Source organism: Lutjanus erythropterus, chromosome 1, assembly GCF_056507025.1.
Source record: "Lutjanus erythropterus isolate fLutEry1 chromosome 1, fLutEry1.hap2, whole genome shotgun sequence".
NCBI classification, from domain to species: Eukaryota; Metazoa; Chordata; class Actinopteri; order Lutjaniformes; family Lutjanidae; genus Lutjanus; species Lutjanus erythropterus.
In genome coordinates this window covers 44,482,727-44,506,209 of record NC_139317.1, presented here as the reverse complement: position 1 = coordinate 44,506,209, position 23,483 = coordinate 44,482,727, and the positions used below count along the sequence as shown (strand labels likewise).

Here is a 23,483-nt window from a genome sequence, read left to right as displayed (position 1 = left end):
GGCTGTTTGTAAAAAGAAAAACAAAACAAAAAAATAAAAAACGCCTGTGCTGTGATTGTCTGCTGTAAAGTACCCATGTTGTGATTAGCTGTTGTAAAAACCATCCTATGCTGTGATTGGCTGTTTTAAAACCCCCGTGTACTGATTGGTTGTTGTAAAAAACACCTTTGCTGTGATTGAAGAAAAAAAAAGACATGCAGTGATTGGCTGTTGTAAACCCCCCATGTCTTTTGAATGGCTGTTGTAAAAAAAAATCACCTGTGTTGTGATTGGCTGTTGTAAAACTCCCCTTTGCTGTGATTGGACAAAAATCGCAATGTGCCTATTCCTACAGTATATTGTAATAATTAAAATTTTATTGAGGAAAACGTCCTCCCTCTGCTAGTTTAATAATTCACACGCTTGTTTTAAGAAAAAAAAGGTCCAAATGCTCAGACAGTGACAGAGAAAATAATAACTTGTTGCAGCCCTAACTGGAAGCCAGTTCAGATGACAGGGGTGATTTGTTTTCTGTCTTGCTCAGTACACTGCAGCAGTGTTTCAGTGAGCTGAAGCTGACTCAGAGTTTTTTGAGGAGACCTGGATAAGCTGTTGTATGTTGGACGTGGTTTGTAGTATTACTGCAGTATTATTTTTAGTCCACCTCAAATATGCAGGGATACTTCACCTTCCAAATCTTTCCTATTAGCTTTTCAATCAGATTTATCTGGTTGTTTTTCCGTTGAATCAACGCACATTCATTCATGATGTTGGAGGGTTACTTAAACCAAACCAGTGCATGAGCAGCATTTACCTGTTCAGGTTCCAACTATAAGAGCAATACTTAAATATCACTGATGCAACAAATATTATGAAACTTATTTATTTTAGGGTGCATGTTTTGCTGTTTGCTGTCCCTATTTTCATATGTTAAAAAGTGGTGGCAACCAAAGACCAAGAATCGGTTACCAATTTCTCAAAACAGCTACCAATAAGAACATGTTACTGCAACCCTGAATAGGTAAAAGTTGACACAGGAAGTGAGTCAATAAACTGTAATGGATGTTTGACTCTTGTAATTCAGTTTGGTTGACCCGGGGGTTTGTTTCCACCCCGTCTAAACGTCTGGCTGCTTGTGTGTCCTGACCTATCTGACCTGTCGGTCTGTGGAAGTGAAAGTAAGGTCTGACCTTTTGGTAAATTCATTACACTTGTTGGTGTCTTACCCCAAGTCAATTTAGAAGATCAATATCAGTTTCATCTCTGTGTGTCCACCATAGAGAAAGACCTGGGACATGAGAGTGCTGTTCACGCATGCAGCATAAAGAGCCTCCATATCTGTTGTAAAACTGCACTATCTTTTGTTTTCTTTGTTTGAACTTTTGAACAGAGGTGGCAAAAGTACACATGTTCTGTACTCAAGTAGAAGTACAGATACTTGTCTTTTACATATTTTTTTGTCTTGTTATGTCATTTTTGATCTTGTTATGTCTTTTGTCTTGTTACATCTTTATCATCTTGTTACATTTTTTTGGGGGGGGGCTTTTTACCTCGTTTTCATCTTTTACGTCATTTTTGTCTTGTTACATCTGTCATGTGTGGTTTGCACAGATGGACGCACCAGGGAAAAGTCTTTTCTATGTGTTAATGTCCCGTCCATTTAGGTTTTGATGTTGGGAAAGAGGTGCGCAATGACACAAAATAAAAATAATCCATAATTTCCCTCAAATGCATTAAGGCCAAAGTAACAAGCCTGGTTTGAAAATGTAAGGAGCAGAAAGTACAGATATTTGTGTTAAAAATGTAGGGAGAAAAGTAAAAAGTTGTCAAAAAAAACTCTAGTTAAGTACAATAAAGTATTTCTATTTAGTTACTTTCCGACTCTCATTGTTTTTGGAGTTTTTGGAAGGCATTTTTATTTTATTTGCTTTATTTATTTGTTTCTCACTGCTCCCATTCTTATGTCTAGCTACATTAAACATGTTGTCGACCTATCAGTCAGTGTGATAATGTTCCAGGTGTAATAATAAATGTGTGTGTGTGTGTGTGTGTGTGTGTGTGTGTGTGTGTGTGTGTGTTAGGCTCTTCTTGGAGAGGTCCGAGCTGGAGTACTCTGAAGGGGAGAACAACAACATCCTCGGTCAGGGTGGCAGCGGGACCATCATCTACCGAGCTCGATATCGCGAGCAGCCGGTGGCCATCAAGCGCTTCCACTTCAAGAAGTGTCGGCAGCAGACCATCAGCAGCGACACAGGTACAGAAAATGAGGCACGAGGCGCGTTCGCAGCGGGCTTCATCTCTTCAGAGCTTCTTCACTCACAAAGGATGTTTGACTGAGCGCAGACACTGAGTGCAGATGCTCTTTAACCAAACAACAGATAAGTTTATTTTTGCGGAAGCTCACAGAATGAACATTAATTAGCAGCAGCTGGTATGATCTCCAGCTGGTGATGCTTATCTTTGTAACCAGAGAAAGCAGTAGTTAGTGCAAAGCTAAAATAAGAAGCTGCCACCAGAATGTTTGGTAAGCTGCTCTGTGCTCATGATAAGTAGTGTCAGAGCTTAATGGCTCCGCCTTTTGCCTCACATTTTGAAAAAAAAAAAATCCACTTGTGATTATTTTGACTGAAATTGCAGTTGTGAAATGATTTGTGATACTAGAGACAGTGATCATTTTTTACATTATTATTCTCATTTTCATGGATAAACACAGTAAAATGATGATGGTGTCATTTGTGAGGGGATCTGGACCAAACAAATATGTTTTCTTCTGTTTGTAGAATATGATTCCAGGATATCAGTGCAGTGTGACAATAGTTCATTTAAAATGAATGAAAAACACATTCCACCTTTGACAAATACTGCACCTCTTGAGATTTGAACATTTCCGTAGACCATCTTGCAATTTCAATAAAACTTAGATTAGCTGTTCAGCTCTTCCCTGGAGCCGTGCATTTATGAAAATAGTCTTCCCTAGAACTAGAAGAGTTTATTTTCTGTTTCTACTCAACTGTGCACACCAGTGTGACACATACAGCTCTGCTATTTATACATTTATATATGATTATAACATGATGCACAATTTTGTACATAATTCATACCTATCATGTTCATCATTACTTCTCATTTTCTATTTTATATTCTTATAAATTCTCCACACTTTAAATTTTTCTCTTCTTGTAACGTGTAATGAGACCAATTTTATTGGAATACTGTATGATACATCATATAGTATTCCAACATGTACTGTAAAACTACCCTGCCCTTTCCCACCACCCATGTGTTGTAATGACAATGGCAGTAATAAAAGAAAATGCACAAAAAAGTGGTTAACAAAGAAGAGGAATAAATAATTATCAACACCTTTATAAAATTGAATTAAATTAAATTAAATTTGCACATCCTTGTATTCCTACACCAAGAGAGAACTAAAAGTCATTCCAGTTATGCCAGTAACAGTAATAAAGTAAGATATAAATGTGGCTGCATTTTACCAAATTCAGCCTTCTTCCCCCTTAGAATAAGTTTGATCTTTTCTAGGTTTAAATGGAAAATAACATCCTTCAGACAGCTGACATGGGGGAGGGATTAGGATCTACAATACAATAATTATTTTTTATTAATCATGATTGCAGCTGATTAAAATGTCTCATATCTGCTTGCTTCTCTTAGCTTCTCTTTTTCACAGTTAAAATTGTTGCAGAGCTCTGGTCAGACTGCTGTTAATGTCACATACAGACTGACACATTACCACAACAACCATCAACTCTATCTCACACCCCAAAATCCTGATGAATCCAAACCTCAATTCTCACATCGATACAACACCCTGTTAACTATTTGGCAGCTGGATTGCAGAGATCCATGAAATATATCAGTGTTGGAACTGTTATGAAATATATAACCACCTTTGTCTAACCTTAAAAACCTTTATTTGTAGTGTCTCTTCTTTTTCCTCCTGTGTTTGGAACCCTTCCTTATGTGGGATGTGCTGTCTCCAGGGCCATGCTTTATTTAGCGTAATAGGTGATAAGTGCAGTTGAACAGTGAAGACTTATTATTGTAGTTGGAAGTCTGTAAAAGTTTATGAAAATGAGTCAGTCTGAGCTCCTGGAGGGTTCCTTCAGGGCACAGATCTATTCTGTGTGTATCCTGTTTAAGTTTGCTGCTCTCTCTTGTTGCCTCATCACCTTAGACACCATGGTGAAGCACCTGCAGTCTGCAGATGCCTGTCGGAGCTTCTCTGAATTTCGCCAGGAGGCCAGTATGTTGCACTCTCTGCAGCATCCGTGCATCGTGTCTCTGGTGGGCATCAGCATCCACCCTCTCTGCTTCGCCCTGCAGTTAGCCCCGCTGGGCAGCCTCAACACTGTGCTGGAGGAGAGGCACAAAGGCAAAGGCACGTACAGAGATCATTTCTCATCTAAAGTTAGTCTTAAAGGGGCAATTCACCCAAAAATCAAAACTACATTTTTTTTCCCTGGCCTGTGCTACTATTTATCCATCTAGATCATTTTGGTGTGAGTTGCACAATTTTGAAAATATCTGCCATAGAGATGTCTGCCTCCTCTCCAGTATAATGGAACTAAATGGCACTGGACTTGTGATGAAAAAAATACTTTTGAAAATTCAAAACCAGTATATCTTTCCAAAAATCATGAGCCAGTTACTCAAGATAATCCACAGACCTTGTTGTGAGCAGTTCCATATAGGCACTACTTTCTTTCTCTTAGAGAAAAAGTCATTTTCAACCTTTTTTAAGAAAGTAGTTCCAGTAGGTTCTAAAGTAGTTACAATAGATTGTACTGCAGAAAGAAAATTGTTCCAGTTGATTCTAAAGTAGCTCCAGTAGATTCTGCAACAGAAAGGAAGTAATTCCAGTAGATTACAAAGTAGTTCCAGTGCATTCTACTTCAGAAAGAAAATAGATGCAGTAGATTCTAAAGTAGTTCCAGTAGATTCCACTGTAGAAAGACAGTAGTTCCTCCATGAAACTGCTCACAACAAGGTCTGTGGATTAACTTAAATAACTGGATTGTGATTTTTGGAAAGAGATGCATATTTTTGGCACTTTGGACAAATAGCACAACAGGCCAGGGAAGAGAATATGTATTTTTGATTTTGGGGTGAACTGTCCCTTTAAAGTCTGTCAGTGGAACATGAAGTTGTGTTTTGTCTTTGTAGGCTCCAGATACATGCCCCTGGGTCACATGCTAACCTTCAGAGTAGCCTATCAGATCGCAGCAGGACTGGCGTACCTGCACAGGAAGAGCATCATCTTCTGTGACCTCAAATCTGACAACATCCTGGTCTGGTCTCTGGAGGTCTGTATATGGAGCAGCAGAGGAAAGACATATATTTTAATTTCACAGTCCAACAAACTTTATCAAGACAGACACAGACATTCAATGATATAAACAGGAAACTGACTCGTGAACTTCCTCTTTCACTATTTTTATGAGGAATAAACATACTTGCTGTTTCTATCATCAGGTTCAACTTTGCACTTGTTTGTGCGTCTTCCTCCAGGTCCAGGATCCAGTCAACATTAAACTGTCTGACTACGGCATCTCTCGACAGTCCTTCCATGAGGGGGCGTTGGGGGTGGAGGGCACCCCGGGGTACCAGGCTCCAGAGGTCCGACCAGGCATCGTGTATGATGAGAAAGTACTGAAAACTTCTTCTTAACCCACTTTATGTAACGTGTGTAGCATTTTTATGAATTGTGTGTCTTTGTTAGGCTGATGGTGATAATAATAAGCTATAGTTATAGTCCCTTTCAAGAGCAGACGTCACAAAGGGCTTCACAAGACATAATAACAGGGTTGTTATAAAAGGCAGCAGAAAGCTTGGCTTTCTTTAACTTGGAAAGTTAATTTCACAACAACAAGCTAAAATCAAGTAACACACAACTATGATCTGGAATGAAAAGATCCTCAGAAAAAAAAACAGAATTAAAATTTAAACCAACCATTCATGAGAACTGGGACAAATCATCTTCTTTAGGGCTATAATGATTAATCAGTTATTAAATTGATTGCCAACTATTTTAATAATCGATTAAGCAGTTAGAGTAATGTTCTGAGACAAATAAGTCAACTGAACATCTTTGGGTTGTGGGAAAAACAAGACACTTGAGGACGTCATCTTAGACTTTGGGAATTCACAAATTCAAGAATTCACAACTTCAAACAATTTAAAAATGTGTTGAAAGCCTTCAAAGTCAAAAACTAACAATACCTACTGATAACATGGGCATAAAAACGTACTGTTATAACTGTTTTAAAAATCGATTTTTAATGAAAATGTTGGCCCTTTAAAGTTGTGTTCCAGATTTCTGGTAACTCTGTCAAATTTGAATAAAAACATGATTTAATGGGCGCCCCTATAGCTCAGTCGGTAGGGCGTGCGCACCATGTATTGAGGCTGTTAGTCCTTTGCAGCGGCCGCTGGTTCGAATCCCGCCTGCGGCTCATTTGCTGCATGTCATCCCCTGTCTCTTCACCCCCCTTTCCTGTCATACCTTCAGCTGTCACTGTCAATAAAGGCAAAAATGCCCCAAAAAATAACTTAAAAAAAAAAAAAAACATGATTTAATCAGGCATGAAAAGGTTTAACTATACCCTAAGGGCCCCTGTCTCACTTCCTGCTCCAAGACTAGTAAACTTTCTATTTTTAGACAAATTCATTAAATAATATTGCTGTCAGATGTGTCTCAACCATAACATGTTAACTTCGTAGCCCTTCTAAATAAAAATAAAATATGTATTTTGATTAATCTTAAGAGAACTCTGAGCAACTTTAAAAAATAAAACTGCCTCTTGCCATGACTTTGCTCTGAAATGAAAAAATTTACATTTTGTCAACTTGGTAAGACGTCAACTCTGTCAGATTTTCCATCTGACAGAGTTGATGTCTATACTTAATAAAAAAAAAATATCTATTGGTGGTTGGCCCGTTACAAGGTTTAATAGCCAAGAGTTTGATCTTTTAAAATAGATTTTCCAGCATAATCATAGGGTAAAAATCAAAACCCCTCAAAATGCGGCTTTGTCCCAGTTCTCAAGAATGAGTGGCTTTGCACACAAGTCATGATCCACTTCGTACAGAGCTTCAGGCTTTAAATCTGATCTTCTTTACTGGAGCCAAATAAGACCATGACTAAAACAACTGTTATTGTCTGTTTCATGCTAGTGACAGTGTTAATAATGTCCTCTGCTCCATGAGGTTATAAAGTAAGAGTATTATTTAGTTTATGAACTGAAGACAGAAGGATTATCTCAAAACAAACTCATCCTGGGTTTATTCCAGAGGAGATCACTAGTCATGGCTGCCACATCCTCCATCCTGCTGCTCTGCACTGTGATCCTTTTCTCCTTCTTCTCCAGCACATATGAGCATCCTCACAGGACTGTTGGTTGCTAACATGGGATACATGTTAAATTGATAACAGGCAGGCGATCGCTTAAGTGTTAAAGTGAGTTTGATCACTGATGAATGAGCAGAAGGTGTGAGGAATGAAAGAGTCTCAGTATTTATTTGACTTGTCCCTCCAGAGGATTTACAGATAGCAGACTGATTGTTTTGACTGGCTACTTCCTCTCTGCAGCTGCATGTTGCCGTAATGTCTGATTAGAACCACATGTTTGCTTTTAACGGCAAAGGAGGAAGAAAGGCCAGAGATACATGCAGGTTTTACCATGATTGTAAAGTGGATCAAATTGCATCAGCACAAAAACTGTCTACAGTTTCACCACAGATGCCAAACAATGCTTTTTTCAGTAGCTTACCTACCATGAAGAACATCAGCATGATTTTCTCCAGAACGAAAGGTCTCAAATGTCAGAAGTTGTCCAAACACAAGCAGCCATACCAGACCTTTTAAAATAATAAAATAAAAACTTAAAAATAGCCTAAAATCAGCAAACATTTGGTTTCTCGTTTTGATAATCAACAAACCCATTCCAGTCTGTCTAAAAGTAGTGTAGTGTTCTACATCCAACTCAGTGTCAGGAAGGGTTTATCTATAAATATTTTTATTTTTAGATAATAATTTCTATAAAAGAGCCACAAAATAATGAAAAGAGAGAGCAGGGAACCAGATGATATTAGATAACTTTAATGACTTAAACCAGGGGCGGAGGGTCCTGAGTTTGATCCCCCAGCTCCCCAGCTGGGGCAGGGCCTTTCTGTGTGGAGTTTGCATGTTCTCCCCGTGTCTGCGTGGGTTCTCTCCGGGTTCTCCGGCTTCCTCCCACAGTCCAAAGACATGCATGCTAGGTTAATTGGTGACTCTAAATTGCCTGAAGGTGTGAATGTGAGTGTGAGTGGTTGTCTGTCTCTATGTGTCAGTCCTGTGATGAACTGGCGACTTGTCCAGGGTGAACCCCGCCTCTCAGCCAATGTCAGCTGGGATAGACTCCAGCAGCCCACGACCCTTACGGAATAAGTGGTTACAGAAAATGAATGAATGACTTAAACCAGTGTTTGTCAAACTTTTTGCATTGTGTACCACTTCAGAAAATATTGAGCTCTCACACACCTGATTCACGTGATCAGCTCGTCATCAAGCCCCTGCAGAAGCCTGACAACAACCTGATCATTTGAATCAGGTGTGTTGGAGCAGAGAAACATCTAAATCATGCAGGACAGTGGGCCCTGAGGACCAGGGTTGGGGAACACTGCTGTAGTGTTTTCCGCTGCTTGCTGCAAGCAGCTGCTGTGGACACTTCACTGGTACATCTTAAATAACCACCAGCGTGTGTGCTCAGTTCACTGTTGTCCACTTTATTTTCAACACGGCTGCTTGAAATATTCTCCTCCTGGTCTGTATTTCTCTTCGTAATTGTTCGTGTTTGCAGCCGTGATTGCAGTGTTTTTGCACCGTCTGTTTTCAGTCTTTACATTTCACCTCCACTTACTACCAACACAGTTTAGCTTGTATCTACCAATAATCAGGAGGATTTCAAAACAAAAACAGAGGAGAGACAAGTCTTATTTTAAATTTAGTTAAAAAACTAGTTTAGTTTATCAAAAATATTTCTGACTGATATTTCTTCATGTGCCACTAGAGGCAGCTCATGTACCAGGTACCGCAGATTGAGAATCTAGGAGTTAAACAATAAATTCACTAACAAAATTGTTGATTATTAGTACAGGGTACATGAAACTGCTCATAGCAAAGTCTGTGGATTATCTTGAGTAACCGGGTCGAGCCGAGTACCATCTAGTTCCATTATGTTGGAGAGAAGGCAGACATCTCTGCAGACGATCTCACCAAAACTCTGTAACTCATACCAAAACGATCCAGATGGATAAATAGCAGCCCACAGGGAAAAATGTGTTTTGCTTTTGGAGGGACGTGTCCCTTTAACTATGAGACTAGCTAAAAGCTAAAAGCTTCAGTTTGTTAAAAGATAAAAGTAAGAAGCTACGACTCTACATGAGTGAGTGAGAAGAGATAATAGATTGTGTAAGAGATTTGTTAGCTTAGAGAATTTAGATATTTCATAAACTTAGATCCAAATCCAAAAAAGAACCAGCTGGATCTGATGCAGCTGTTTTTATATTTAGTGTATTGCTACACTTATAGTAAATATTTTTTACTGTATCATATTAGGCTTAAAGGATAACTATGTACTTTTCCACCTGGACTTGTCCAGGGTCATGATTTTTTGAAAGTCACACTGGTTTTGAATTTTTCAAATGTACTTTTTTTGGTGCTTTGAGCATCACAAGGTGTGTGCCATCTAGTTCCATTATACTGGAGAGAAGGCAGCCATCTCTACAGCTAAGATCTCCAAAACTCTGCAACTCCAAATTGATTTTGGGGTGAACTTTACCTTTAAGAAACAGAAATTGTTCTTCATGTGATCAGTTGTAAGGTTTGTACAGGCTGTACAGTGTCAGAAAGAGGTTGTGATAGTGAAAAGGAAAAAAAAAGATGTGAAAAATTGTCACAAATCAGGAAAAATACAGGAGAATTGTGATCCTGGGAGGAAATAGGGAGAGGGCAATGAGAAATTGGAGCTGGGAAAATCAGGAGGGTTGGCAAGTATGCCTGTCATGCCTGCGTACCTGTATCCTTGACAACGACGGTCTCACTTAACCTGTCGGTGCCTAGCCGGGAAATGGAAGAGAAAAGACGGGCGTTCAGTTTCGGTTTTGATGAGTTGGAGGCAGTAATCATGTTGGTGGAGGAGTAGAAACCTCACTGTTCTGAGAAGCTTTCTTCCCTTACTGGCCCAGGATTAAAGGGTCAGAGCAAGCAATTTAAAATTAGGCATCTCAGCTGGATACATACCAATTCATGGGTCCAGGAAATTTAAAGATATAATTTCTATTGTTTCTGCGTTAAAATGTCTTAAAATTCTAGACATATGTTATATACTTTGTTGAGTTGTTAACTTACATTATCCCAAATATCCCAAATATTTCCAACAGTCTTTAAATGCATACAAATCTGTAATTATTCAAAGTAATGGTGCTTCGCTGCATAGTTATATTCTAATGAAACAGATAGTAAATGCAAAGATGGCGTCCATTCAGACCAATGAGAGTTGCTCGCCTGATGCATGAGCCAAAAACATTTTCTAGCTTTCAGGTTTATCTCCTGGTCTTGCAGTCCACTGAATTTGTGCTTTAGTGTTTGCCCCCCTTGCTCCCTGCTCGCATCACAGATTTTCAAGTTGCTTTTTTCAGCTCGAGGAAAGTTTTACAAATAGAAATTAACCTTGTTAGCCGTTGTAGGTTTCTTGTCAACAGTTTTTCAGACATCTCTTTTTTAATGGTGGCCTAGAGAGGAAAATGCTTTTGGGCCATTGGGGAATTTTTTGCTATAATACTGCGAGTGGCCAATGGGAAAAACTGGCAGCAAAGCTGAATGGCAGTGCACTTTCTAGTTCTGTTATATGTGTGTGGTTCCCTGCTGGCCGCTGCCTGATAGTTGCTATGACTTCTGGGAAAACAAAGGACTTGAATTAAACTAATATTACCCCATCCACAAATATGATTTCAGTCTGAGTCATGTCAGACAGAGTTTCATCAGCTATGGTGCTTCTTTAATAATGAAAAAATCTCCCTAGCAGCAGAATTGCATATTGTGCATTTAAAGCATCATTATACGGTTCGAGTAGCCTTTCACTCATAATAATTCTGTATTGTCTGCATGTTGTTCCTCACCTTCAATGTCATTGTCAGACCTAACAACAGTGGTGCTGCCATTTTGGGATATTATTTTGAATTTAAGACAGGGTCTGCCCCATCCTAACTTGGATTCCTAACTTATGAAGTCCTTCAGGATGGTCCTGCAGCAGCTACATTCTTATCCTAAGATAAGATTTGACTCCTAAATCCAGCTAGGAAACATATTGCTACAATACCAAACATCCTAAATGTCATCATAACTGAGATAGAAAGTTTCTATAATGAGGCCCCAGATTATTGAGGTAGTGTTACATCATACAGTTGTGTCAGTGAGACAGGTTGGATAGTGCAGTGTATTGTATTGGTATCCTAATGAGGAAAATTATCACATAATTGTGCATTTAACATTGTAAGACAGGGCATTGATCTTGCTCTTGGCCTACTTGTGTGTTTCAGTAAATGGTGTTTGAGTCCAGCCTGTGTGTGTGTGTGTGTGTGTGTGTGTGTGTGTGTGTGTGTGTGTGTGTGTGTGTGTGTGTGTGTGTTGACTCTGCTGACAGATCACAGTGGTGTTAGTGCGATACGGCTGGACCAGTCTGCTCTGAGCTCTTCTTCTCCTCGGGGGAGGCTAGCTTTACGGGGGCTTACTGTTTTACTGGCCCCTGCCTCTGTGGAGGAGCTCAGGAAAGTATCTTTAAGCCTCCACCTCCATTCATCAGCACCCCCCACCCCCACCTCTGCCACAGAGCACGCTGACCTCAGCAAATCAAACACCCCTTCTCTCCTCCCGGGCGTTAATTTCACTTTATGATGTGGTTTAACTATTCTAATGAGATGCAGACCAGGCTGGAGAGAGAATAATGATTAAGTGAATGGGGGGAAAAAGCTGAGGAGAATAATTTGAAAATAAATGAAAATAGCTGTTAACGTGTTTACCAGCTGTGAGCATCTTGGCAGGAAGTGGAACACGTATTTTTCAGCGGAGGATCTGGACAATATACAGTAACACCACTGGAAGCTGTTTGTTTACAGGCCTGGATAACATCAACACTGCTGAGTGACGATTAGGAATCCAAAACATCAACTGTTTGTTGTAGTGAGAGTGATGAATGAATGAGGACCGTGGTCTGGGAATGTGTAAAAACTGTTTGAGAACAGATTTTGTCTCTTAAGTGAAAAAAGTTTCATTCAATTTGAGACAATACATTCTGAACTGCATATTACATGTCATCACAGCCTCAATCTGCAAATCTGGTTCAGTTAATTCAGGTTGACATAATGTCATCCAGCTAAAATAATCCTGTTCATTGTCACCCTGATAATTAGTTCCTTATATGCTGGGGGAGGTTTGATGTTAATAAGGAGACATTTTACCCCAAAATCAAAAATGCATATTTTTCCCCTGGCCTATATAGTGCATAAATATTTTTGTTGTCAGTTGCAGAGTTTTGGAGATATCAGCTGTAGAGATGTCTGCCGTCTCTCCGGTGTAAATAAACCAAAGATACATTTGAATAATTCAACAGCAGTGTCATGACCCGGTTACTCAAGAAAATCCATAGACCTTGTTGTGAGCAGTTTGATGTAGGAGCTACTTTCTTTCTAGTAGAAACAGATCCAAGAAAAAAAAAGGAAGAACCTGACCTGCATGAATTCATTTTCAATCTAGGAGGGCAGACCTCTGCAAAGGCCAACGCTCCAGTCTTCTACCTGCAAGTGCAACCACCGTGTCTGGATATATTACCAAAACTGAGGATCCTGCAACATGTTTTAAGACAGAAATTTGCTGCCTCAGATGAAGACAATCTGCATGGATGTTTAAAGGAATAGTTCACCCAAAAATGAAAGCTCCGTCATTATCTGCTCACCCTCAAACAACAGAAAAAAATGCATAAACTGCCTCAGTACTGCTCATCTGGTGTAATCCAAATCTCCTAAAGCCCCAACATGGCGTTCACTTGAGTGCGCACACCGTTACACCCCACACACACAGTTCAGATGGTGTGCACCTGCATATGAACATGGCTGCAAGCTAAGGGTCTACAGTGAAGATTCAGGCTTAAAACATGGTGTAAGTGATGTCTTTCAAGTCAGCATGGCCTGTCAGGGCTCTAGGAGACTTGGATTACATCAGGTGAGCAGTATGGAGGCATTTTTTTCTGTATTTCATTTTCATTTGAAAACTGGTCACCATTCACGTCACTTGCTTGGAAGAGTCTGCGACACTGTTTTCCTGTGAAACTTGTGGACTAACAAACTAAACCCCACCTTCATCGTTAATGACTGAAGTTTCATATTTGGGTGAACTGTCCCTTTAAGCTTGTTAAAGCTGATATATTGTAAGAAACCACTGGCGATTATGCACATGTTATGCTAGCCCGCAATGACCTTTAAATTAATTATTTTGGTTAAATCGACTTGGAAAAATTAGTTTCTCTGGTGATGTTTGATATTGCTCTTCTGTTGTGTTGTGGCACGTCATTCACTTTAATTGCGACCAGTATTTTGTCTGTAACCCTGCTGACAAACAGAAAAAAGAACCAAAAACATAACCTCCTTGACAGACAAGAAAAAGAAACCTGATCCTAAAGGGATGCGAGAATAATTAGATCTGATCCAAAATGAGGCTGACCTGAACATTCCCTGACAGTCGTGGTCAGTAGAAAGGTATCTCTTCAAGGTATTGTTCTGTAACACACAGTTGTATAATGAAATGCTAGTTGTAGTCCCTGTATGCTCACAAAATAATACTCACAAATAATTAAAATGGGTGAATAAATAATTGAGGGGGAAAATTCATAAAAAATAAACCATTATTTATGGTGGAGTGTGGAGGATGAAGTGAGGAGTCTCACAGCCGGAGGACAGAATCTGCCCTGTAGTCTGAAATCAAATGCATTTTTAATCAAATGCATTGTCTACTAATGCGATGATGGTTTCAGTTTGATTCTGTTGTTTCGGTTTAATAGTCTGAGTCAGAGGAGCGTCAAACCTTGATGAAACAAATGAATTAAGACAGGGTTGACTGCTTCTACACTAATTGCTCAGTCTTTAGTAATGATCTCTAGGTCTGTGTTCATTAAAGATAACAGATAATAACTGGATGGAGTACTGTAGGGTGTGTTTTCATTAGCACTGATATGGCGGCTGTTTCAAGATTTATTTTTTTTATCTCATCTTTGTTACACTTTGACGTGTTTGTTTGGTTTGAGGCGTGCGTCCAATTTGCAGGCCTTATTTTTGGCAGTTTGACACCATTTTCATACTCTACAGATTATAACACTATAATATTTTGGGGGGCTTTTATGCCTTTACTGGGTAGGACAGCTGAATTGAGGACAGGAAGTGGGGGAGGGATAAGACACAGAAAGGGGCCACAGGCAGGAGTCAAACCCACGGCCGCTGCAGAGGACTCACAACCTTGGTGCGTGGGGTGAACACTCTACCAACTGAGCTGCCAGGCCAATGTCTTATGAAGGTTTTAAAGAGCACTTTAAATTCAGATGTACAGTTCAGCAAGGTTGAGAGGGTTGAGTCTCTTTGTCTTTCTAGCAAGAATAAAACCTTAAGTCAGAATGTAAAGTGAGAGGATACGGTTGTTCCAGTACTGATACCAGTGTTGGCAAGTGTGCAAGTCTGCACCGATCTGATATCATGTAATTTATAAGCCCTGAAATAAGACCCCACATATTTTGTATGCAAACTAAATTATCCTCGGAATCATTTTTTCAGCTGGAGCTCAGTAATGCTCTGCATTGTTCTTTCCTGCAACTTGATTGGATGCTGTCAGATTGGTTCAGACAAAGTGGATCTGGGAAATTAAGTGTCTGGCCAAAAATGAGTTGTTATTTATTTCAGGAAATGAAGAGAAACGAATTATTCACACTTTTTAAATTAAATTTTACTTTTGAGTCTTTGAGCTTGGGTGACTGCATCAAGTATTTTCAAGTCAAAAGCCTCAAGTCCAAGTAAATTTCCAGGTCATTTGATTTTGTCAAGTTATGTATTTGTGACTGAAGTCCACGCCTCTGCCAGCTCAGTACCTGTTCAATTATCAAAATTCAGGTATCGGAATAAGTAACAGGAAGGAAAAAACAGTATCAGAACTATCTAGACTAGTCAGACTGAGGTCAGGAGGACCTCCTTATATGAATATGCCGTAGTTTTCCATAGCCAGCGTGACGCCACAGCATACCACTGTCCTCCAGTATATCTGTAGCCACTACCAAGTGATGTCACCACTGAAGTAGTTGAGTGCTTTTGGCATTGCATTACTGTTTGCCAGTTATTCTGGGAAGTCCTGCAGAGGTTGAGACCTCCAATCACTATCTGTGACCCTTCAAAGACAGGAATCCACTTGGGTATTTTGGTCCGCAGATATGGGTTTCCAGGACCAGATGAATGAGAAAGAAGGAAACAAACCTGGAGTTCGTCTCTGCTTTAAAAACACTTGATGGACAAAGGTGCTCTTTGGAGTTAAGGGCCGTGACACTCGCAAACAAGAGGAAACAATCCAAGACACTCTGAGTCCTGAGTATACAAGATGAATGAGCTCCAGAGGATAAGAGGAGACCAGGATAAACCAGAGTGGTGTTGCTGTAGAGTATCTGCCAATCAGAGTTTTCAGTGCTTCCATATCATTATCAGTAAAAGTCAGACTATCACTGTCATTCACCTCCTCCCCCATGTTCCCCTGCTGATAAGCACAGGATTATACTTTCCCTTCAGCTTTCAAAACAGTTTTCTGGCATGTATGTATGTTCTACATATGTTTCTCATCCTGACGTTCGCTGGATTCAAGGGGGGGCAATTGGCTCCCCTAGTGTCCCCATTTTCTAAAGAACAATGCAATAGTGCCTGCTTGGATGCCCCTATGGTAGATAAAATATGATAAAGTGCCCTCTGGGATGCCCTTCTAGTGGACAAAATGTGATTAAATGATGGGGTGGAAGTAATTAATTACAGATATGTATGTATAATATGTATGTATAATTATATTACAGATATAATTACAGAATGCAACAAACTTGTGCTTAAGTATTCATTACACCATGCAATCTACTTAGTTACTTTTAAAACCATAGTTGAGTACTGAGTTCAATTTTAATTGATATCCAAACCTTTTATCTGCATTTTAGTAGCCAATAAGGTGATTTGATCACAAACTGACCAATGAAAACCAAGACACATGGACGAGAAACAAAACAAAACAAACACAGGATGGTAATGATTGTTCTTTGATTGATTTTGCATCATAATAAGACATTTTTAATCTAAACCAGGCATTGAAACTTTGTCAACTCAAATGTGTAATGATTTTCACGTGCCGTTGCCCTTTTTTTTCGCCCCTGCCCCTCAGACAGCCTGCCACTGCCACTGTTTATTACATAACCTGCCCTCAGCCTCATAAATCCACAATCTAAGGCTATATTCCATGTGTGACAACACTGCACACAAATCTTTGTGGAGGTCTCAATAACCACCTCTGATGTAACTCTGAAACCTGACCTCTTTGATCCTTGTTTTTTTTCTCACCATCACTACCTAAAGGTGGACATGTTCTCCTACGGGATGGTGCTGTATGAGCTGCTGTCTGGGCGGAGGCCAGCCCTGGGACACCACCAGCTCCAGATAGCGAAGAAGCTCGCCAAAGGCGTTCGACCAGTGCTGGGCAGTCCAGAGGAGGTTCAGTTCTGCTGCCTTCACAGTCTGCTGGTTGAATGTTGGGACACCAAACCTGAGAAGGTGAGCCTCCCTGTTTGTTCACACTTTTTTTTGTCAAAAACACACAACTTTTACAACATTTGCTTTGCTTTATGTGAAACAGACTTATTACCATTTTCTCAAATCAAAACCAGTAGGCAAAAAAAAGCTGGGTCTCAAATAATGGCCACAGGAAAAACAAGAGTGGATGTCATATTATGTGCATTTAAACTAAGAATAATGTGTCCGTTGCTTTAGTTTTATAAATTTAACAATATAATCACACTATTTTCAGTGTCATAGATTGGCCATTTTAACTGCTATTGTCTGATTTCAGTCGTGGGCATATGTGTTTTAACATTCCACCCAAATGGGATTTTATAGCATTGTACAAGCAACACAAGGTGGCAGTAACTACATTTGAAGCACCATATATAAACCTTTCAAGCCAATGAGTTTTCCACAACACATTCATGCAAATGTTTATCAATGAAAAATTGAGAGGAAAATAAGGTTTTCCATCCTCTAAAATGCTCAAGGACTTTTAATTTGAAATGGATACAGGAAGTCATGAGTTTGTGTTAACAGCGTAATGCAACAACTTTAACACGGCAAGCAGGAATAGACCCAACAAGGCTTCGTACTAAAATCTGAGCAGTTATACTTATCAAACAGAGGAAATTAGAAATACAGGCCTGGTTTTAATACAGGCCTGGTTCAAATGAAGGCCTGGTGCTTTATGAAGTTGGGGTAAGTAAAGGTTCCGGTCAAAACTTTACTGCTCACATTGTGGCTCATATAGCGGACAAGCAGGAGACTCCTGACAAGACATTAAAAAACACAGAAATTCTTATTCACAGCCCCAAAGACCAAGGGTCAGTACCTGCGACTTGGGTGTGTTTTCCAGTGAATAAAGCTGTTCGTGCCTGCAGGTGGGAAGCCTGTGAGGGATTATACACACTTCACATGGGATGGTGTGGTCCTTCCATTCAGTACATCCTCTCACCCTCTTCACCTCTTCAGTCCAATTAAATAAGTACAGTAGCAACAAAAAAATGTGTTTAACAGCAGATCTGATTTAGCCTCTTCATGTGTGTGTCTGCAGAGGCCGGTGGCCATGCAGTGTCTGAGGCAGATGCAGGAGCCCAGCTTCCCCTGCCTCCGGTATGTGTTGTCCTGTGACATCCAATCGCAGCTCTTCCTGTCCCAGCTGCAGGGACACAGCGCAGTGTTCTGGGACGGCGACAAGGATGACAGGTGTGTTTCAATTCTTTTAACTGCTAACAACTGCTTTTCATTCAGCTTTTAATGCAGAAAAAATATTTCTCTTTTAAGCTGTCTGCATGCATTAAAACTATGAAACAACTCACTTGATCTACAGTATATTCTTGTTGTTGTAGTGGGGCGGCAATGCTCAACACACAGTTTTGTTCTTTTTGTGATAAAAGCACAACATTTGGCAGATGTGTTGGTGGATGTATTGTGGATATTGGGCTATCACAAACTCACACCCTGGTTTCAAAATGGCAACCAATGGTGTATCAGATTTTCCTGTTCCACTGGACCCACATGCAATTAACAGACATAATCTAGATCCTAGTAAACAAATAAAATACTCACACATAGTTCTGTTGACTTTTACAAAGTAATTGGCTATGATATGGCCATTGGCCATTATGATAATTATGAAGTGTTGCAAATCAGTAAAACAGTTTTCGCAGGATAATTTTGTCAAATGGTGGATACTAGAGCAAACTTTTTGTCTTTTCTTCTGGAAAAGTACACACACACATCATTAACATGTCTCTAATTATATTAGTGGAGCAGCACAGCTAACCTATTGTTGATTTTGTGATAAAGTGCCAAATGTGGCACATATATAGCTCAGTATATTTAGAAGAAATGTGGATATTGGGCCAGCTGGGATTCTGATGACCACGGCAGCAATTTTCCAAAATGACTGCAATCACTTACTGGCAGAGAGCACTTTGGCGAACCTCAAGCTGCTATTTCCAGATTAAATACAAGTTAAGGTGAAATATATGTTTTATTACAACGTAAGGCAATACTAAATGAGAGAAAATGCTCTGCCTCTACCTGTTATGGTGGTAACTGGATTAAACCGTAGCAGCAGTGGGTAGTTACGTATCAACAGAAGAAATGCATGAGCCCCACTGGACATCATTGCCAGAAGCATCAAAATCCTGCCATGAGCTGATCTCTTGTGGCTACAAGACTGATTGCAGAAAAGTGCTGCAGGTGAAAGTTTGCTGCACCTCAGTGCTCAGGCCTCTGCTTCTGTGAGGGAGAATGTGCCAGCTGACTTGAAAATCTCACATTTACTTCAAGATTTAAGTAACATTTCGTGGTCCATGTAAGCTTTGTAAGCTGTGTCGAACAGTTAACATGATGAAGCTCATAGAATGGTTCATGTCCTGTAGTATAAAGCAATTACACAGGTCTTTTCACTCAGCATTTTTACATGACCTTTTAATACATAACTGTACTCAGTGCTGCTACAGTTTAATCCTGTAACATGTGGTATGGATGGATGGACCAATCTCATTGTTTTCCCCTGATCTGGGTCAATTTATGATCAAGTGTAGTCCATGTGACACCAGCTGTAATTGCTTTTGCTGAAGCGAAATCGCCTGAGATGCCAGCGTTGATCATGTTGAGCATGTCTGTGGTGTTTTTGAAAGAGCAGCGTCAGTGTAGATCTGATCGGGACAACTTCCCTTTTCCTACCAAATACCAAAAAAGTGAATCTGCAGCCAACCACAGCACTTTTGAGATGCAGTTCATGAAACAAATGTCACTGAAAATGGCCAGAAAGAGAAACCTGCTTTGATGAGTCCAGACTCTGAGGATCAGCCCCTCTGTGATATAAGCTGATATTATGTTCTTTTGAAACTTTATTTTTATTGCTTTCAAAAATCACATACACACACAACAACACCAACAAACAAAACAACCCATGAACGATGTGGACTGCCTTGTGTCTACAGTTTGTTCCTGTGACACAACCGTTCATCTTGAGGTGATGATTCTGGTTTGTACCATCTCTTTATGATGGCTTTTTTTACAAGCTGCTAGCAAGATTTTCATTCTTAACACAGTATTTCCTGTCATATTGCCAAAATACAGTATTACACATGACCTTGGTATATCAGTGGCCCAGAATTTTGTCAATAACCAAATTAATGTTTTCCCAAAACTGCGCAATTTCAGGACAAAACCAAAAGACATGAGAATGGTCTACATTTACCACCCCATGTTGTCTCTGACATGGTTGAGTCTCAGAGTCAAGTGTTTGCTCTTAATTCTGGGCAGGGGTGAAAGTAACTAATTACAAATACTCAAATTACTGTAATTAAGTAGTGTTTTTTTGGTACTACAAGTCTGTTCTTTCACTTGTACTTAAGTATGCATTACAAGATGTAATCCACTTAGTTACTTTAAAATCATACTTGAGTACTGAGTACAATTTGAATTAATGTCCAAACCTTTCATCTGCATTTTTGTAGCCAATCAGGTGATCTGATTACAAACAGGCCAATGAAAACCAGGAGATTGAAACGAAAAACAAAACAAAACAAAACAAAACACATACATATACAGAGTGTTTACCCACAGCCCAGCTTCTCACTCCTGCTCAGTAATTGTTAAGGAGGACAACTTCACTTTTCTAAGATCTTCTCAGATAAGGACTTTCCCTCAGAACACAGGGGGACTACAAAAGAGTCTGATTTTCATTTTGAAATCCAGAATCTATTAATTATTTAAACTCTCTTTACCGTAAGAAAAGCAGTTATCTAAGTGTGGATGTAAATTATAAATCTTACCGCTTAGATGCTTAAACTCCACAGCAGTCACACACACACACACACACACACACACACACACACACACACACAGCTGACTGAGTGCTCCCAGGTGTGTGTGATGTAATGTCTATTGTTTAGTGTGTGTGGCAGCAGGACTCCAGGTTAATCTCCTCACAATAAAAGCAGCTTTCATCCCTTCATACAGGTGGTGTTAATGACTGCTGCTGACTCTTGTAGACCTCTTCCTGCCGTTAACCCCTTCACTGTGTCAGGGTCTTGTTACCTCCCCTCCCCCGACTCTCCCACTGCCCTTCGCTACACCTAAGAGCCTGGCCGTGGGAAGCAGCGACTCAGTTATTCAAACAATCTCCAAACTAACAACGTCAGTTAGTTTGGACATTGTAAAGATAAAGTTCAAAAGTTATCTTCTACTTGTAGGTTTGGCCTTTGGCCTACACCAAGCTGGTGTGCCACACTCCTGAGGGCGCACACACTCCACTTACATGTTTGCAAGCTGAGAGAGGGAGAGAAGAAGAGATCAAACTATGTATCAGTGAAGATACTGATGTTTTTTTTCCAACTATTGGAAAACTTTGTTTTCACCTTCAATTGCATCATTGTAGACACCACCCCCCTGCAGTAACTCTTAGGATCCCCTAGGGGTCACATACCCCCTGTTGAAGACCCAAGTTGTAGAGCAAGGTTCAACGTTGCTGTTTCTTCCCTTGTCCAGCTGGGCAAGTGGGTCAGAAATCTGCTTGCCCTAATTAATTTTTTATTTGCCCCTGCACAAATTGTTTAATTCTTTAAAGCTAATCAAATAGTAACAAAAATGTAGTTAATTGTCATGTTTAAGCTTGGAAGCTTGCAAGCTTTCTTGTCATATCTTCAGTTGTCCCTTTCAAAATAAAGGCAAAAGCCCCCCAAAAAATATGGTTCTTTTTGAGTTGCCAAATTTATCTGCCCTAGTCAAATGAGCAGTCTTTCTTGTTGATCCCTGTTGCATCATTATGTTAATACCACACACTTTGCATATTTGTTGATGACATAATATTAGTTTAGATAAGACTTTATTGATCAATGAAGGGGGCGTTCACACGTCACAGCAGCACAAGAAACAGGCTAACCAGTGTTTCCCAAACTTTTTTCCTTGGGACTCTGTTTTTTTTTTAATGACAAAGCATTGCAACCCGACTCACAGCAGACCTGATCAATAAATCTTTGGCTCACTCTTACTGAGTGGAGTACAGTGAGAGGTATGAGCAATCGTAAATAAAGCATAAATAAGAAGAATGAGCAATTTAATGGATTGTTTTAAAATGATATTCAGCATGTTTCATATCTGTCTGTCCATCCATCCATCAGACATGATGTTCCAAGTTGTACCTCCACTGATCCAAGGTGCATAAAAGCAATTTAACTTTGATTGATTAACCCGGTGATTCTGTTTTCTCTCAGTATTAAAGTGATGCTTCATCTGAAATAAACACTGTCCAGCTAACATGAGAATAAATGATTTTTATGGTTTTTATGCAATAGAAATCTCCGAGGAGAAAGAGCAGATCATTAAGCAAAATCGCTAATTGAACCTGATTATCTAAACCACCAAAGTGACCACATCTAGAATGGCATCTATAACTGTCCGCTGCACTGCTGAACTGTGGCGACGTCCTGCTGTAACAAAGATGTTTGTAGAGATCAGTGTGTGTAATATCTTGCATGTTCAGCTACAGAATATCCGGGGTTTTATCCAGAGCAGCTGGAATCAGAGTGTATGAGGTCATCTCTTGTTGTGCGTGTGTGTGTGTGTTGTGTGTGTGTGTTGTATGTAGGAACTACAGCGTGGTGAATGTGGAGAAGGGACAGGTGGAGGTGAAGAGGATGTCCTGTCCAGGCAGTCGGATCAGCTGTCAGTTGAAGATGGGCAACACTCTGTGGATGGCCACCGAGGTACAATCACATTTAACATTTTCATGCAAATAAAAGTCTTTTCTACTTGATTTCTATTTGCAGAACACAGAGTAGTGATTCACTTTATAGAAGATCCAGACACATATATATTGGCTGGACAACATCTCAGTCTATTTCAGTATCATTATTTATGCCTTCCAATATGTTCTGATATGATTTATTTTTGTTTTTATTTGACAGAACATGATTTTTTTGCTATGTTTCTATCTTTTTTAGTTTTACTGGTGGCATTTTATGTCTATTTGATCTTTTTCTTTATTCATGTTAAAATATAAATCAGAGGTCTCAAACTAAAATTGTCTTGGGGCCACTGCTGGTATTGTCCTCTCATAGGGGGCCACGTCAGTGTGCATATTTTCATCACACTTCACAAAGAGCAGTTTCTATACAGTGTTTTAGTTAGCCGTGTACTGGACACAAACTCAGCATCTCTTCTGTCAATTTGAAATTGTCTTTAATACCCCGTCGAGGGACGGCATGGTGGTGCAGTGGTTAGCACACAGCAAGAAGGTCCTGAGTTTGAATCCTTCAGCCGACTGGGGGCTCTGGGGAGTTTATGGCTGGGGCAGGTCCAGAGCAGTGCAGAGTTTACATGTTCTCCTCATGTCTGTGTGGGTTCTCTCCGGGTTCTCCGGCTTCCTCCCACAGTCCAAAGACATGCAGCACAATAGGTTAATCAGTGATGCTAAATTGTCCGTAGGTGTGAATGTGAGAGTGAATGTTGTCTGTCTCTATGTGTCAGACCTGAGATGAACTGGCATCTTGTCCAGGGTGAACCCCGCCTCTCACCCAATGTCAGCTGGGATAGACTCCAGCCCCCTGCGACCCGTCAAGGATAAGCGGTTATGGACAATGAAT

The 23,483-nt window shown here is 40.0% G+C and overlaps 1 protein-coding gene across 1 annotated transcript in view; it reads left to right on the top strand.

The window, feature by feature from the left end:
- Window positions 1-23,483, top strand: part of lrrk1 (leucine-rich repeat kinase 1) — a 119,168-nt gene that overhangs the window by 77,559 nt on the left and 18,126 nt on the right. Inside the window, exons 26-32 of the mRNA XM_084722128.1 lie at window positions 2,061-2,233; window positions 4,175-4,378; window positions 5,164-5,303; window positions 5,509-5,646; window positions 16,675-16,869; window positions 17,933-18,084; window positions 22,487-22,604. Of these exons, the coding sequence (XP_084578254.1) occupies window positions 2,061-2,233; window positions 4,175-4,378; window positions 5,164-5,303; window positions 5,509-5,646; window positions 16,675-16,869; window positions 17,933-18,084; window positions 22,487-22,604 (1,120 nt within the window). The remainder of the gene's footprint in view (window positions 1-2,060; window positions 2,234-4,174; window positions 4,379-5,163; window positions 5,304-5,508; window positions 5,647-16,674; window positions 16,870-17,932; window positions 18,085-22,486; window positions 22,605-23,483) is intronic.